This window comes from Dasypus novemcinctus, chromosome 3 (genome assembly GCF_030445035.2).
Source record: "Dasypus novemcinctus isolate mDasNov1 chromosome 3, mDasNov1.1.hap2, whole genome shotgun sequence".
NCBI lineage: Eukaryota > Metazoa > Chordata > Mammalia > Cingulata > Dasypodidae > Dasypus > Dasypus novemcinctus.
Window position 1 is genome coordinate 13,002,318 of NC_080675.1, and position 18,081 is coordinate 13,020,398.

An 18,081-nucleotide genomic window follows, 5' to 3' on the forward strand; every position below is an offset into this window, starting at 1 on the left:
GTAGTTTACAAAGAATTTTGTACATAAACAGAGATGTCATCTACAAATAGAAATATTTGTAATCTGTTTTCCTTTCAGATATTTAGAACTTCGAGGGTTTTTTTTTCCTAGCCATATTTCAAAAGCTAAAATCTCTAGTACAATACTGAACAGAAGGGATGAGACTAGATATCCCTGCCTAGTTCTGATCTTAGGGGGAAAGCATTCATTATTTTACCACTTAGAAGGATATTAGCTGTAGGTTTTTCATACATCCCTTTATCAGATTTAGGAAGTTCCCTTCATCCTTATTTTCCTGAGAGATTTCTTTTGTTTTGCTTTGTTTTTATCATGAATAGATGTTGAATTTTGTTATATATCTGTAGTGGGAGGATTTTCAGTTTATCTGCTTTGCCATATCACCAGAACCAAGAGTTTGATAAACATTTTCAAAAGTATGTTCTTCCTTTGCAATGTGCCCCCCTCTAAAATTGAAGGGTCTTTTTTGTAGATCCCATTTGTTTCTTTCTTTTCTTTAGTCATTCCCGAACAAGGGGATACGTATTTAGTACAGCGGTTTTCCTGTAATTAATGTGTATGCCCTCTCAACATTATTCACTATTAATCTAATTATTCCAAGAATTGTCCCTTTGATCTTAAGCTGGTACACAATCCATATAGTTTTCTAGTGTTTTTCAACTTTTTATTTAATGTAAATATGCTAACTTCTTAATTTTGCTTCCTAAACATCTTAGTAGTAAATAATGGTATTCCTTTCCAGTCAGTAGTTCTTCCCTTGCCAGCAACAGTAAACACGCAATTACAAACCCCAGCCTGTTCTGCTCTTGGACTTCTTCCCAGGATTCCTCATACCCAAATGCCTCAGAACACAACTCTCAGTGCACATATTGAGGGGCTTCTCTCCATAAAACCAAAAACAATCTCTAAAGTTATCTCTTCCAAATTCCTTTGCCTACCTTAGGGTTTTATCTAGCCTTGGTTGTAGAAAATCTCTCCTGGTAACTATCACATCTTTAACAATATTCCTAACTGAAAAGAAACTGTGTATCTCTCTTTAGTCTTATACAGTTTTTAAAGGGAGGATTAGGAAAATGATTCCAGTATTAGTAGTTTTCAGTCATCATAACATACAAGTCCTATTATTATGCCCTTAATAGGACCTAAGAACTCAAAATTTAATAAATGCATATATAATGAGGCAAATTAGTTTCTCAAGTGGATTATAACTTAAGATAGGTAGATTCCTTTTAGTTTTACTTTTTAAAATGAATCCTTAAGCAATAATTCTTCTATATCAGTCTTCAGAAGACTAATTTGAGAACACTTGATCCATCCATATAGAATACAAAAAGACAAAAGTATATTGTCCTGATAGGATCTGATCCTGGTTGAGAAGCACAAGTCTAGGCAACATTGCATTAAGTATGGTCCATAATGATCCCAAGAGAGTCAGCCTAACCTTACAAGACCGATGAGAAAGAAGCTGGTGTGAGATCAAAGTAAGAGAACTGAAGTATTAAGCTTCCAACATAACCTGTATTCTAAACATACATTCTAAAGAGTACTATGAATCTTATTTAGTAAGTGTGGACACAAGACAAAGTACACTAATGTATTCTGAATCTGTAACATTCTAAGGCCTTCAGAAAGCCTTAAACATTGACCAAGTCTACGAACAAAATTAAACACAAATAGTCACAACTTGATTGTGCTTGCATGTGAAACAAAGAACTAGGTGAAAATTGGTGCAATCTCTCCTAAAAATGAGGGATTCTAATGTTTTTTGTACTGATTTAAGGTCCTTAAAAAAAACAGAACTATTTCCCAAGATGGTTTTTAGATAAAACTTCTTTTTACATCATATGTATAGCTTGTTATAAGATCAGTTTTTATAGGTAAAAAGAAGAAATTGGTTACCCTATGTCTCTCCTTCCTCATCTTCACACACCCAAAAGGTAATGATTGCAAAAAAGCCGTGTAAGCTTGGAGTTGTACAAGAGGCATAGGAAGGCTTCCATAAGCATAATCTCATCTGAAACTACCCAATATACAGCTGCTTCCAAGAATAAATACTACAACTATATTCCAAACATGGTTTGTATTAGAATATTTTCCTCTCCTAAGTCTGAGTAATTAGAATTATAATGAAGTAACTAAGATGAGAAGGAAAAAAATAACTGAGTACCTACTACCATGCTATGCATCTTCCTTTTCATTTTTAATTCACAGACACATCAGGAAGCAGTTGACATTATCATTTTTAAAGAATATATTCACAGATACAGAAACACAGTATGCTTGTCTGACAATCCAGAAATAAGAATGTGTCATTAAGGATTTTGAAAGTATACTTACCCAATGCCCTGAGCTATATTTTCTAGTTGCCGACACATACAAGATCGAACTTCATATTCTACATCTTGGCAGAGTGATTTTACAAGGGGAAGTATTTCTCTTTTAATGCTAAAGGACAAAAGGAAAGAAAATTGAAAATGGATGAATATTTTAGAGTAATTAATACTTCTGAAAAATTATCATAAAAATCAGTTTACTTTAATAATAACAAATATACTTTAATATACAGTTTTATACTTTATAATGTATTTGTACACATGTTATTACATTTGGATGCTATTAGTTATTGGTAAATTATGACTGTGTTTTAATATAATGGTTAATTTAGTAATTGCAGTTGAATTGCAGCTAAAATGAAAGACTGTAGGAAGTAGAATATCTGATTCTAGCAACCATCAATCAAAATATCCATCAATTTTATACTTTATCCCTGTGTAACAATCATACAACATTATATTCATTCCAGTTAGAATTTATCATCTGGACAGAGAATAACATAAATTATAAACATTCTCCATAAAACCTCAAAATAAGATAAATTATTCAAAATAATGAATTCATAAGAATAATGTAAGAAAGCAGAAATTTTATCTTTATGAGATGTTTGTCAATTTTTGAAGTCTACGATAATGCCATTTTATTCTCAAAGGTACACTAGATATAGGGCAGGGACCTTAGATGTAAATTAGAGGGAAAAAACATTAAACTTGTTAATTTTCAAGAGCTATGAGATCAAGAAAAAATGCACCTGAATAAGTAGACTGAGATTTCTATGAAGTTAAAACACCTAAACTGTTATACAGTATGGAATAACTCAAATCTACTGAAATTGTTAATCATAGAGTCATTTTAAATAAATTTCATTTAATAAATGAGACAAAAAATTATATACAAATACTCACGTATGGGCATCAAATTTGTTGGTCAATTTTCCTAAAATTCTACAACTAACTAAACGAGACTGGACTGTTTGGGAAAGTTGTGCCTTGGAAACAAGTGGATTCAAAATCTAAAAAGAAAAATTTCAGAGAACAAATTTATAACACTTCATACATTCTTGCCACTTAAGTCAGCTATTTTCTTGAAATGTCCTAAATGTTTTTTAAAAAGCTGAATTAAAATTTGAGGTACATGGTTATTTATAACCTGGATGCTTGTTGAGTTATTAAGATAAAAATAATGATAAATTATGTTATCAAAAACAATCAAAGACCAGCAAGATGTTAGCAGAGTAGGGAGCTCCTAGAGTCAGCTCTTGCTACAGGGCAGTTAGTAATTACCCAGAGCTGTCTAAAGCACCTGTCTGGGGGCTACAGGAGACCAGAAAAGCATCCTGCAACATCCTTAAAAGAATGGAAGGAGGAGACTGCCCATCTGTAGAAAAGATTCCTGAGTAGAGCACTCCACACCACGGAGGCCAGTGCCCATCCTCCACTGGTAGCAGAAGCCACCTTGGGAGCTATTCTGTGACTAGAACTGGAAGCTCCACTTGCCCAAAAACAGGGGAGGAAGAGACTATTGGATTAGTAAATTTGGCTAGCTAAAGTAGAACTCTAAGAATAGCTGAAGTTTGAACCTGTCCAAGTCAGAAAGAGACCGGGAGCTCCCATTTTGACTGTCCCCAGCATGAGGAAAAGCCAGGCTGGTTGAAAATCACAGTGATGGTAGGAACCAGCTTCTTTCTACCCAAATCAGACTGCAGTCCTAGCCTAGGTTTCTGCCCTACCTCTGGCAGGGAGGAAGCTGGCTGGACCTGCACCAGCCTCTCCAGGTAACTGCAGGTACATTTAGCTGGCACAGACTGAATAATTGGAAGGCTATCGTGGCAACTGTGCTCATTTTGGACCAGCATAGCATAGATTGCTGCCCACACCTGCAGTGCCATCCCCACTCCAGGCAGAGGAGGAAGGGGCATGAAGCTTCCTCAGTCTCTCTGGGCAACTACAATCTAGGCCTGCATGACTTGGACACACAGCTATGGCTCTAGTCCTACCCCTGGCAAAGGAGAAAGGTGGGAGAAGATTTATTGATCCTTGGGGCAATGCAGGCAGCTTAAGGCTCCACAGCTTACAGCACCAACTACATACTCGGCTCCTACAACATAACCAGCAAGGGAGAAAGGACAAGAAAGCCCTAAACTAAAGAAAGAAACTGCACTCAGAATAAATACATCCAGTAAGCCAGATGACAAGACACCAACAAAAAATTACAATCCACACCAAGAAACAGGAAGATATGGCCGAGTTAAAGGAACAAGATAACCCTCCAGATGACATAAAGAAGTTAAGACAGTGAATTATATATGTTCAAACAAATCTCCTAATAAATTCAATGAGAAGGCTAAAGAGATATATATTGAGAAGAGATTGAATGAGCACAAATAAGAATTTGAAAGCATACATAGAAAATTAGCTATCTTATAGGAATGAAAGGCACAATACATGAAATAAAAAATACACTAGAATCATATAACAGATTTGAGGAGGTAGAAGAAAGGATTGAAGAAATGGCCTCCGAAAGCAAACACAAAAAAGAACAGATGAAGAAAAGAATGATAAAAATTGAACAAAGTCTCAGGGAACTAAACAACAGCAAGAGACATGCAAATATACTGGCCATGGGTATCTCAGAAGGAGAAGAGAAAGGAAAAGGAGCAGGAGTATTTGAAGAAACAATGGTAGAAAAATTCCCAATCCTACTGAAAGACATTGATATCCATGTCCAAGAAGCACAACGTATCCCACTGAATAAATCCAAATAGACCAACTCTGAAACACATACTAATCAGAATGTCAAATGCAAAGGCAAAGAGAGAATTCTGAGAGCAGCAAGAGAAAAGCAATGCATAACATATACAGGATACTCAAGAAGAGTAAGTGCCAAGTTCTCATCAGAAACCATGGAGGCAAGAAGACAGAGGTATGATATCTTTAAGATACTACAAGAGAAAAACTTCCAGCCAAGAATCTTATACCCAGCAAGATTAACTTTCAAAAATGAGGGTGAGTTTAGAATATTCACAGATAAACAGAAACTGAGATCAGCTTTGCAGGAAATACTAAAGGGTGAGCTACACTCTGAAAAGAAAAGACAGGAGAGAAAGGCTTAGAAGAGAGTATAGAAATGAAGATTGATCAGTAAAAGTAACTAAAAGTCTCAAAAGAGTGGTGAAGATAAAACATGACAGACAGATCCCAAAGATCAAAATGGGTGAAATAAGAACTGCCTTTACAGTAATAGCATTGAATGGATTAAACTCCCTAATCAAAAGACACAGATTGGTGGAATGGATAATATGAGCCACCTATATGCTGTCTGCAAGAGCCTCACCTTAGACCCTTAGACCCAAGAATATCAATAGATTGAAAGTGAAAGGCTGGAAAAAGATATTCCATGCATGCAGTAGCAAAAAAAAAAAAAGGAAAAAAAAAGCCTTTGCAGCTATACTTATATCAGATGAAACAGACTTTTAAAAATTCTACTTACAATGGTGACTAAAATAATCAAATACTTAGGAATAAACCTAACCAACAATGTAAAGCACTTTTATTCAGAAACTACATTGTACTATCAAAATAAATTTTTAAAAAACCTAAATAATTGGAAGAACATTCCATGCTCATGGATTGGAAGACTAAATATCATTAAGATGTCAATTCTATCCAAATTGATACACAGATTCAATGTTATCTCAGTAAAAATTCCACCAGTATTTTAAAAATAAATGGAATACACGATTATCAAATTTATTTGGAAGGGTAAGGGGTCCCAAATAGCCAGAAACATCTTGAAAAGGAAAAGTGAAGTTGGACTTTAAATCATATTACATAGCTACAGTTGGAAAAACAGCATGATACTGGCATAAAGACAGATACATAGACCAATGGAACCCAATAGATGGTTCAGAAACAGACCTTCACATGTAGGGTCAAGCGAATTTTGACAAGCCTGTCAAACCCACCCAGGTTGGGCAGAACAGTTCATTCAACAAATGTTGCTGAGAGAACTGGATATCCATTGTCAAAAGAAAGAGGACCCCTATCTCATGCCTTGTACAAAAATTAACTCAAAATGGACCAAAAACCTAAATATAAAAGCAAGAACCATAAAGCTTCTAGAAGAAAGTATAGGAAAACATTGTCAAGACCTGGTGGTAGGAGGTAGATTCTTAAAGGAGATTAGAGGAGGACTGAGATGGACTACTGATGCTTAATGTTTGTAGGTAGAAATTTTAATGAACTTTACTGTAAAAGCATGGAAATGTATAGAGTTGATAGTAACACATTATAGTGAGTAACATCTGATTTAAAAAATGGGAATGTGGCTGGAAAGGGTAGTCTAGGGATGTAAATGTCAACTGAAAGAAAACTAGAGCATAATCTAAGGACTGAATAGTACAGTAAACCCAGAGGTGGACGAGAACTGTGGCTGATGGTACAGATGCAAGAATGTCCTTTGTGAGATACAGCAGATATATATCATTATTGCAGGGTGGTGGGAATGTGGAAAAGCATGGGAAAAATACAACTGGAGTGAACTATGGATTGTAGCTAACACCAATACTGTAATATTTATGCATCTATGCCAAAGATGTACTGTGTTGATAATGGGAGAGTATCAAAAAAGTATTCCAAATGTACTCTAAGGACCATAGTTGGTACCAATAGTCTGATGATATTATTTTATAATCTGTAACAAATGTTCCACCACAGTGTGGAGTGTTGGTATAGAGGTGTTGTATGGGAATTCTGCATGTGTGCATGATTGTTTTGTAAGTTCACAACTTCTTTTAAATATATGTATATTTTAAAAAATAATATGGTGGGTCGAGAGAAAAATACACCAAATGTAAGATATTAACTACAGTTAGTAGTAAGATTTTGATGATATTCTTTCATAATTTGTAGCAAATGTCTCACAACAATGCAAGGTGTTGGTAGAGGGTTGATGTATGGGACCCCTGTATGATGGGGTGGGTTGGGAGGAAAATACACCAAATGTAAGATATTTTGGTTAGTAGTAATATTTTGAGGATGCTCTTTAATCATTAGTTAAAAATGTTCCACAACAATGAAAGATATTGGTGGTAGGGTGAGGTATGAGAACGCTGTATGACGTTACGTATGTTTGTTTTGTAAGTTCACAACTATATTACTATGTACTTACTGTTTATGTATGTTTATATATAAGTGATATATTTCAATTTAAAAAAAAAGAAAAACCTAATTGGAGGATTTCTGTTTTAGCAAATATTGTGAAATAGGTTTTATATAATCTTTTCTGTGTGTGAAATACTATAAAATTAAAATAAAAATCAGCTGGATACACTTAAAAAAAACAGAAACAAAAAAATTGAATTAAAAAGCCCATGGGAAATTCTGCAATTATCTGTATGCATACCAAGTATTAATATAATTCTGAAATATTCATTTTCAAAAGAAATAGGCAGGGAAGCAAACTTGGCCCAGTGGTTAGGGCATTCGTCTACCACATGGAAGGTCCGCAGTTCAAACCCCGGGCCTCCTTGACCCGTGTGCAGCTGGCCCACGCACAGTGCTGATGCGCGCAAGGAGTGCTGTGCCACGCAGGGGTGTCCCCATGTAGGGGAGCCCCATGCACAAGGAGTGCGCCCCGTAAGGAGAGCTGCCCAGCGCGAAAGAAAGTGCAGCCTGCCCAGGAATGGCGCTGCGCACACAGAGAGCTGACACAAGATAATGCAACAAAAAGAAACACAAATTCCTGTGCCACTGACAACAGAAGCAGACAAAGAAGAACACGCAGCGAATAGACACAGAGAACAGACAATGGGGGGAGGGGAGAGAAATAAATAAATAAATCTTAAAAAAAAAAAAAGAAATAGGCAAATTAAATACCAGATACCTGCAATTTATTTTTATTCCATATAGATTAATTTTTAATACTTATCCTAAAGGAAGGGAAAAGATTATTGTTTCAAATGAATTCTACTAAGTAATTTTGTCAATTGAATATAACAGTCCAAGTCTCGTACAGTATTTTTACACTAAAAAATTCAACAGCATGATGTACTATAAAGAACTATGAAGATGAGACCATGACTTTGGTCCCAGCTCTTTAATTTGTTCAAGTAATCGTGATATTTCTCATCCCCAAGTTTCTCATCCATGTAAAACAGACATTATATGTGGTATTGATATATATTATCATGATCCTTTCAAGTTCTAAAACTCTGTGATGCTAATAAAAGAGTCAACTGGTTAATTTCCTCTCAACAAAAGTAGCCAGAATTACTGAATGCATAATGGTGAACATAATCTAAGGGTGAAAGATTTGAAATGAAAAGCATATTTAAAACAATCAAATCACATGTTAAATGATCAGATAGCACTCTAGAGTAAACACTGCGTTTTACTGCTTATTGCTCGTAAATACATATAAATAATGTTTCTACAGTACATCCAGCACTTAAATACATGTAATCATCAAGATGTTTGGCATCAAGTATAAAGTTGATTTTCAAGTAATTATTTTGGCATTATGATAGCACTATAATCTCTATGAGGGTAAAGAAAGGAGAAAAACACTTAATAAAATACTTAGAGGACATTTCACTGATTGACTAATAGCTATTTCTTTCAACCATGACATATTTGAAAAGAAAAAAGTATACAGCTAATGGTCAAATGATACAAAAACATTTTATTAGAAGAAAACTCAATTTTTTCTCTCATTTTAATTTACTAATCGCTTAGAGAAGGGTATACCTAACAATGTTGAAAATTAAAAGGCAAACAAACTGGGAAAAATATTTTAACAAATACAACAATGGATGGATTGGTAACCTTAATAGATAAATAGCACATATAATTAGTGGTCAAAGGATAAGATTAAACAATTCAAAAAAAAAAAAAAAGAAATAGAACTGACATAAATATAATATACAGCAAAATATTCTACCAAATAATAATTTAAAAATTCCAATTAAAATATAATTCCATTTTGGCTAATCATTAAATCAGAATCCTCATTGCTGATAAAAAATCCAGGGAAACAAGCCTTCTTACACATTCTTGGTCAAGAACCTTAAATAGATAAATATCTTCTAACCCAATAATTCTATTTTTTTGGAAGCTAAGGAAATTATCTGGAAGCTCAGGAAATTATCTGAAAAATAGAAAAAGCTCTACAGAAATGTTCATTAAGTTATTTTGATGGGAAAATATGGAAAAAAGATTTAAATATTTAAGAATTTAAATATTTAAATATAAGCAAAATAGTTTGCAGCCATTACAAAATGAGTTTAAAATATTAAGTGAAAAGCAACGAGATATAAGTTCAGTATGATTACTAATATGACAAATAGCAACCACAGAGAGAAAAAAAGTCTGAAAAGAAATAAACCAGATGTGTCATGATGATGGGAACGAGTGTTGTTGGAGGGGGAGAGGGGGGGTGGGGGGGTGGGGTTGAATGGGACCTCACATATATATTTTTAATGTAATATTATTACAAAGTCAATAAAAAATAAATAAATTAATTTAAAAAAAAAAAAAAGAAAGAAATAAACCAGAATGTTAAAAGTGGTCAACTAAGTACAGATTATTTTTCCCTTCTATTTTCTGTATTACACAAATTTTTAATAATGAATGTGTTACTTTCAGAATGGGAAATAACTTTAATGTTTTTTTAATTATCATTTTGGAAAGAAAAACCTTAGTGACTTATTAGTATTTATAAAAAAAAAGCATTACCTCATGCCTTACAGTTTCTTTTGGCAATGCTTCTATTACTGATAGAAGAGTTTCCAGCCATGCATTGCTGACACCTGATTGACACAGACATAACATGCTAAATTAAATGTCTCACTTACAAATTCAGTTTCAAATCAGCTATTAATAGTTATGATAATATTTCATGATAAAATGGGAATAATTATTTTTATTATTATTCTAAGAAGTTTCTCTTTTGTCTTAGCCAACATCTGGGAAACTTACTGTTTTATATTTTTGAAAAATAATATGTGGGAGTAACTTTAACACAGACTATATTTTTGCTATATGATAATATAAACATAAATGTTGTAAAGCAAAGAAAAAACTGAAGAGAAAATATAAGAAAATAAATCATAAGGTGAATTAATGGGTCTTCAGCTTTCAAGGATACTAATTTTGCAATTTTTGTAAGGAGACAGACATGGCTATTTTAAGTGCCAACTATTAGGCAACATGGCCTCATTCAGTTATCTTCATCAGGTTAACATGATTCAAACAGCATCATGACCCACACATAAGAAACAATAATTAAATACACAACTAAACATGCCAGTACACTGACCTGCATCCCTGTGCTCCAGATGCAGTAGAATGATTTGTAGAAAGGAGTGGGCATATGCTTGAATTGATACTGATTCTTCCTGTAGAATGGTCAAAAACGACCCTGCAGCCGTTAACTGCATTTCCACTCCTCCAACATGCAGGACTTCCTGTAAAATCAGAAAGAGTTTGCTATTTACACAGATTATAATTCTTTAAATATCCAAGATAATAGAAACTACAGTGATATTCCACAAAATAATTACATATGACCTTTAAGAAACATAATTCCCCTTATTATTTTAAGAAAACTATATTAATCTACTCCTGTTCATTTTATTCATAAGACCACACAAAACGTAAGTGTCTTGGGAATTTAAAAATAGCATTCTGTGTGCTTTATTGAATGAAAATTATAAACAGTACATAAAGGCCTAAACAATAGAGCAGGTGTTTTATGATAAATTTTAATTTCAATTTTGCTATCTGTATTGTACAGTTTGTTGTTCTACCTAGTTTAACAATATCAAAGTTCCAACAATCATATGTGTTTTCATTATCTGAGTTTCTGTTTCAAAAATAAATATTATGCGTTCTATTATAAAAAAAAAGAAATGCACGTAAGATTCTGCAAATTTTCCCCTTTAAACAACTGACAAGAACATAAATTACCACAAACTGTTTTTTAAAGAAAAAATGTTTTAAATATAAAGATACATTTTTTAAAAATTAATTCAGGGAAACGGACTTTGGCCCAGTGGTTAGGGCGTCCGTCTACCATATGGGAGGTCCGCGGTTCAAACCCCGGGCCTCCTTGACCCGTGTGGAGCTGGCCATGCGCAGTGCTGATGCGCGCAAGGAGTGCCGTGCCACGCAAGGGTGTCCCCCGCGTGGGGGAGCCCCACGCGCAAGGAGTGCGCCCGTGAGGAAAGCCGCCCAGCGTGAAAAGAAAGAGCAGCCTGCCCAGGAATGGCGCCGTCCACACTTCCCGTGCCGCTGACGACAACAGAAGCGGGTGCCGCTGACGACAACAGAAGCGGACAAAGAAACAAGACGCAGCAAACAGACACCAAGAACAGACAACCAGGGGAGGGGGGGAAATTAAATAAAATAAATAAATCTTAAAAAAAAAAAAAAAAAAAAAAAAATTAATTCATAGCCAAATCCATTCACCATTTAAAGAATTTTAAAAGGCATACTCAAGATTCATACCTACATTAGAATATTAGTTTCCTACATGCCAAATAGGTTTTTTTTAAAAAACTTGTCTTTATAAATAAGCTTTATCAAAGATATTACCAGTACTTCTTCAGAAGTCTGTGTGTATATGTGTGTGTGTGTGTGTATAGAGAAGAATGAGTTAGCTAAAAGTTTAATCAATTATAAAAATTATGGGAATTTCCCTAGTATGTCTGTTTTATAACTAATAAAGTAATATTAGTTATAATGTAATTAGTTATTATATGAGTTGTAGTCATGAAAAAAGTTTCATATCTGTGATTTTAGGAAAATTAGTCTTTCTGAATAGTTACCTAATATAAAATGTGAATTATAACTTTATCTTCATGGATATTTTATAAACATTTTTAAAGATACTATATATGAAAATACAATGCAAGTATTAGAAGGGATCTAAATAAATCATTTAAACAGAACTTTTATTACTTATTAACTTACTGTGAAAAATGAGCATTTTAAGAATGAACTGATCATCCAACTATCTCCTCTCTACACTGCATTTGAAAACCTAATAGGAATCTCAAACTTATCTTATCCAAATCTGAATTAACCCCAAACCTGCTTTTCTTGCAGTCTTCCTCATCTCAATAACAGTTTATGGAAAGCTTGCCTTTTTAGTTGCTCAGCCCTAAATCTTTGCAGTCATGCCTAATTCCCCTCATTTCCTGTTCACCATAATCAAATTATCAATAAACCCTGAAGCTCTACCTTCAAAATATATATCAGATTCTGACCACTTATCACCTTCACTGTTGGTCCAAGCCATCATCATCTCGAACCTGGATTATAATACTAACTTTTACTAGTCCCTAAATTCCATCATTACCCCTTGACTATTCTCTATATAGCAGATGGAGATATCCTTGAAAAACTAAGTCAGATCACCTCACTTCTTTGATCAAAACCATCCATGGGTTGGGAAACGGACTTTGGCCCAGTGGTTAGGGCGTCCGTCTACCATATGGGAGGTCCGCGGTTCAAACCCCGGGCCTCCTCGACCCGTGTGGAGCTGGCCATGCGCAGTGCTGATGCGCGCAAGGAGTGCCGTGCCACGCAAGGGTGTCCCCCGCGTGGGGGAGCCCCCACGCGCAAGGAGTGCGCCCGTGAGGAAAGCCGCCCAGCGTGAAAAGAAAGTGCAGCCTGCCCAGGAATGGCGCCACCCACACTTCCCGTGCCGCTGACGACAACAGAAGCGGACAAAGAAACAAAAGCAGACAAAGAAACAAGATGCAACAAATAGACACCAAGAACAGACAACCAGGGGAGGGGGGGAAATTAAATAAATAAATAAATCTTTAAAAAAAAAAAAAAAAAAAAAACCATCCATGGCATCCCATCCTACTCAAAGGAAAAGTCAAAATACTTTCAATGACCAGTTAATCCCTCCTCTTCCAAGATATTCCTATGTCTCAGATATCACCTTTGCAATGAGGCCTTCCCTGATCACCCTAGCTTAACCTAAAAACCACTGGTTTGCCCTAGCACTTGACATCCCCGTTACGTGTTTACTTCCATAACACTTGTCATCATTCAACCTACTACATATTCACTTGTTTACTGTCTATATCCCACAACCTGAACAGCAGTTTTATAAATGCAAGAATTTTTATCTGCTTTGTTCATTACTGTACCCCCAGCTCCTAGTACACAGAAAACATTCAATAAGTGCCGGGTGACCAAAGCTCTCTTACCCTTTCACCTAAATTTTCTGCTCTTGATGCTTTCTCCCTTCACACAATTTCCCACACCTCCTAAAAATTAGATTCAAGAGATTGTGAGGTGAGCCTTAAGTATTAGGGATAGTAGAATTAGGCATAAGACAAAACAAAAATAGACCACATAGAATACATTCTCATTCTTCTATCATGTCAATAAGAAGATGTTTCTTCCATTTTCTACTTTCACCTCTATGTAACCATGATTTAGACCATGTGCTCAGACTCACTGACTCAGCACAGTGGTACCATATGAGATATCACATGTTATCTCACAGGTCATTTTACAGCCAAAGAAACTGACTCATAGGGAGTCAAGTATTTTGCTGAAGGCCATCTAGCTAATAAACAGCAACTCTAAGACTTAACCTTTGTCTGCCTGATGTCAAAACGTCTGATGCACTGTTTCTTCCTCACAGATTCTTTATCTATCATTTATTAAGACATGAGCTTAAACCAATCCTAAACCTTCATGTGGTCATGTGGGAGGTCTGGCAGTAGTGTCTGCTGTGGCAACATGCTGAAGTGATACAGTTAATTCCCAGGAAACTATCACATTAGGGTGGCTGGTTTTGTTGTGTTTTAAATCCTTGAATCACTCTGCACAAACACTATTTTACAAGTTTTATCAACCAATCGTCAATATAATATCTTAAGAGTTCTTGGCTGAAAGAAAAAGAGAAGGAATGGTAAGATGTAAAGCAGAAGCAACAACTAGTCGCTGAAATCAACCCCCACCTCCCCAACCACCCCTTTTTAACTGTTTTTAAAATAAACATTTGCTCCATGCTAACAATTTTGGATTTGGAAAACACTTTTTAAAAGATTTGATGTGGCCAGTATACATCATTTACAGATTTTACAAGGCACAGCTTTTATTTAGAAACAAAAAGGACTTTGCAAATATTAAAATAAATTGTGAGGGTCATAATGTACATTCCATTTCACATGAGTTTGCTGTTTTAAGTTCCAAAAGATGTAATCTGTCCCCTTTTAAAGTCAGTAAAGTCCTGTTTTTTGTATACATGCAAACTTTATGCAAAAGAAGAACATGAGAAGCTCTCCAACTTCATATCTTCTTACTGTATTACTTAGTCTTGACTCCCGCAGCAACATTTGCCCCAACTATTTTGCATTTAATTTTCGAATAATCCTCAAGTCTTATCAGGATTTGGGTTTGTCTCTTGTGCTGACTTCAACATCTGGGACTGTCCACTGTTAAGAAACCAGCACAGACTAAGAGATTTTATCACTGCTAAAAGTAAAGTGATTTCTAAATATATACTTAAGAATTACAATATATCAGTTTGATACTTACCAACAAGTATTCTCCTCCACACAGCCACACCCTCTGGGCAAACATTTGTGAGATCCATACTGTCTGGGTAAAGAAGTGTGCATCCTCATGGACCTTGGAAGACACTGAAAAGTAAATTCCTCTATTGCTTAAGTGTATGTCTTATTGCCAGTTACTGTTCCTCTTACATATTACTGTGTAGCTGGTATCCCAACTTGAATTCCTCAAAAATAAAATGAGACATTTTATAAGAGTTAATGGTATATTTTCATTAAAAAATAATTCCCATTCAACAAAGGAAAATGAGCTAGACATATCTGTCTAAATTCAATCTTTAGTTAGCTTGAATGGTGCAAAAAAGCATTTGTAAGACAGTGTAATATATTCCATGCAGAGAAAAAAATAGCTCTGTCTCTAATAAACCCACATTACATCCATCAAGAAGAAATAACACAAAATAGAAAAGCATTAAATACATCATTGGTTTATTCTAAAAAGCAAATATTTTTTATTTACATATTTTGAAACTAAAAATAAAATTGGTAAACAAATTTTATAAATGGTACTAGTAACAGGTAAAAGGATCTAAAATTTACAAATTAACTTTGAGAAAGTTATATTTTTAGACATAATATGACCAATTGTTTGAAATTAAATAATAGGGGTTTAAATATTAAAATATGAAGACTTAGGACATATAAAAATCTGTGATTTTGAGAGCCATATATGTGGAAATCCTCAGTAACTAGCAATAACAGTGTACAGCTTTTTTCATTTAAAAATTATAATATATATAAAAGACTTAAAACTGAGCTAAACATGAATAATTGGAATATACCAATTCTAAGATAACTTCAACAATTTATTTTCCCTATCCCTAATTGCCACATTCCAATTAAAATAAAGGAGGGGGGTAAATTAATTGAATACAAGGAAAATTAAAATCTGAGAAGAAAAATAAAATGGAGACAATAAACAAAGGGATATGTTTTACCCTTCTTTAATTCTGTATTTCAGTGATTAGCAAGATAGGTACACGTGAAAATACATTGAAATGGATCAGCAAGAATCCCAGAATGCAGGGTCAATGACTAGTAAAGGAGGATAGTCCATTAATGGGCCCTTGATATTGATGACTGTGCATATATACCTTTACTCTTGAAATTGAAACTTAGCCTACCATTATAGGGTGCCTAAGAGTTCCCTGCTGGGAGCCTTCTTGTTGCTCAAACGTGGCCTCTCTCTAAACAGAATTCAACATATAAATGCATTATCTTCCCCCCAGTGTGAAACATGACTCCCAAGGATGAGCCGCCCTGGCACCAAGGGATTACTACCAACCACTAACTAGCAATGCAACTGGGAAAAGACCTTGACCAAGAGGGGGAAAGGTAAAGACAAATGAGTTTATAGGCCTAAGAAACTTCAAAGTGAGTTGGGAGTCATTCCAGAGGTTACGCTCATGCACATCTCAGTAGGATCACATTAACTGCCAAAGTAGATACTACTCCAAATAGTGGGATTCTTGAGGGCTCTGAAGACATCCAGACACTATATACAGGGTAGAATGCTCAGGAATTAGGTGCCTTGCCAGTGGGCCTTACTTTGGAATTTATGCTCCCCAATGTGACAAAGTTGGACTCAGTTATGGTTTCCCTACACATAGCTCTTCTGTCCTTCTATTTGGAACTATAATTAGTAATACAGTTGGTAGGTGTATGTCCAAGAGACTTAAATCTTTGGGCTGTCTCCATGTGCCAGCTGGGCCCTGAATCTCAATGGAGTTGCAACACCTACTCTCCAATTCATTGATCTCACCCAGGACAACTAACAAGCATATATCTATTCTAGATATATGCTTCATTATTATGGTAATATCTTTTCTAGATCATATGCAGAGGGATATTGAACATGTTAAAAGGTCCTGGTAAATTTCATTTTCTAAGTAGTTAATGAACATACTTAGTCCAAGTCTCCTTCCTAGCCCTTATTCTAAAACCTTTCCCACTCATACCTGGGGAGGACTGGCAAACCCACATGTCATCCTGCCAGGGCTAAGCATTTTCCCACCAGGAAGGAAACAGCAAACAAGGTGGCTGGGATCTATTTTAGCTTAACCCCTTCAAGATAGTCTATGGGTAACCTTTCCTAACCTAGGATTTGGAAACCAATTTCTTATGAAAACCTGCAATAAAGCCCATCAACTTTGAGAAGATGTAGACTTTAGGCACCTGGACTTTTCTAGTTTTGTGGCCCAGTACCCTTTCTGTGAAACCCTATATCCTCAAAATTCTAATTTAGTTTATTTCTTCCATCCTATTAGACATGTAGGGATTTCAGCCAGTTTCACCCAGGGTGCCACAGTCATCTTCCTCCAACCATGACAGAATAGCAGGGTTTTACACTCTTGTCAGGTAAGGTCTACTGCCCCTAACCAGCAGGAAGCAGTTACAAAAGAATGACCATCGCACCTCAGCACCCCTTTAAGAATGAAGGCGTAAGCTCTCAGGTGGAGATAGAGGCTTTACAGGGGCTCAAACAGGCACTGGTGCAGGCCCCTCTTCTAGCCTTCCCTTCCCTTGAGAAACCTTTCTACCTGTTTGTTACAGTAGATAAAGGGACAGCATTGGGGGTTCTGATCCAAGTCTGGGGAGGTCAAAGGAGACCTGTAGCCTTCCTTTCCAAAATCCTGGATCCTGTGTCTAGGGAATGGCCTGGATGCATTCAAGCTGTGGCAACAACTGCTCTCCCGGTAGAAGAGAGTGGAAGCTGGCTTTCAGAGGAGTCTTACGCGTTAGCACACCTCATCAGGTCAGAACTATTTTGTCTCAGAAAGCAGGAAGGTGGCTGACTGATTACTGAATTCTGAAGTATGAGACTATCCTAATGGGGAAAAAAATGACTTGGTATTGACAACAGACCATAGCCTAAACCCAGCCTCCTTCCTTTAGAAGGGATCTGACCAAATGAAGGCTCCTGACCATGACTGTCTAGACCTGATTGTGTATCAGACCCGAGTCCAGTCCAAGCCAGAGGATCTCCCCTGCACTCAGGGGAAAAACTGTTCATAGACGGGTCCTCCAGGGTCCTAGAAGGAAGGAGGCACAATGGCTATGCAATTGTAGATGGACTAACTTATGAGGTAAAAGAAGCTGGCCAGTTGCCCAATGACTGGTCACTCAAA

At 35.8% G+C, this 18,081-nt stretch overlaps 1 protein-coding gene across 4 annotated transcripts in view; it reads right to left on the reverse strand.

Annotated features, from left to right (window-relative positions):
* The window catches only part of PPP4R4 (protein phosphatase 4 regulatory subunit 4), a 233,038-nt gene that overhangs the window by 98,425 nt on the left and 116,532 nt on the right, over window positions 1-18,081 (reverse strand). For 2 of the 4 annotated variants that reach the window (XM_058292201.2, XM_071213718.1), the window contains exons 4-7: window positions 10,669-10,816; window positions 10,086-10,159; window positions 3,258-3,364; window positions 2,356-2,463 (exon numbers count right to left, since the gene is read on the reverse strand). In XM_058292201.2, the coding sequence (XP_058148184.1) occupies window positions 2,356-2,463; window positions 3,258-3,364; window positions 10,086-10,159; window positions 10,669-10,816 (437 nt within the window). Of the gene's footprint in view, window positions 1-2,355; window positions 2,464-3,257; window positions 3,365-10,085; window positions 10,160-10,668; window positions 10,817-13,576; window positions 13,637-14,918; window positions 15,023-18,081 lie in introns of all 4 variants that reach the window. The other 2 variants (XM_071213717.1, XM_071213719.1) reach the window with 2 other exon arrangements.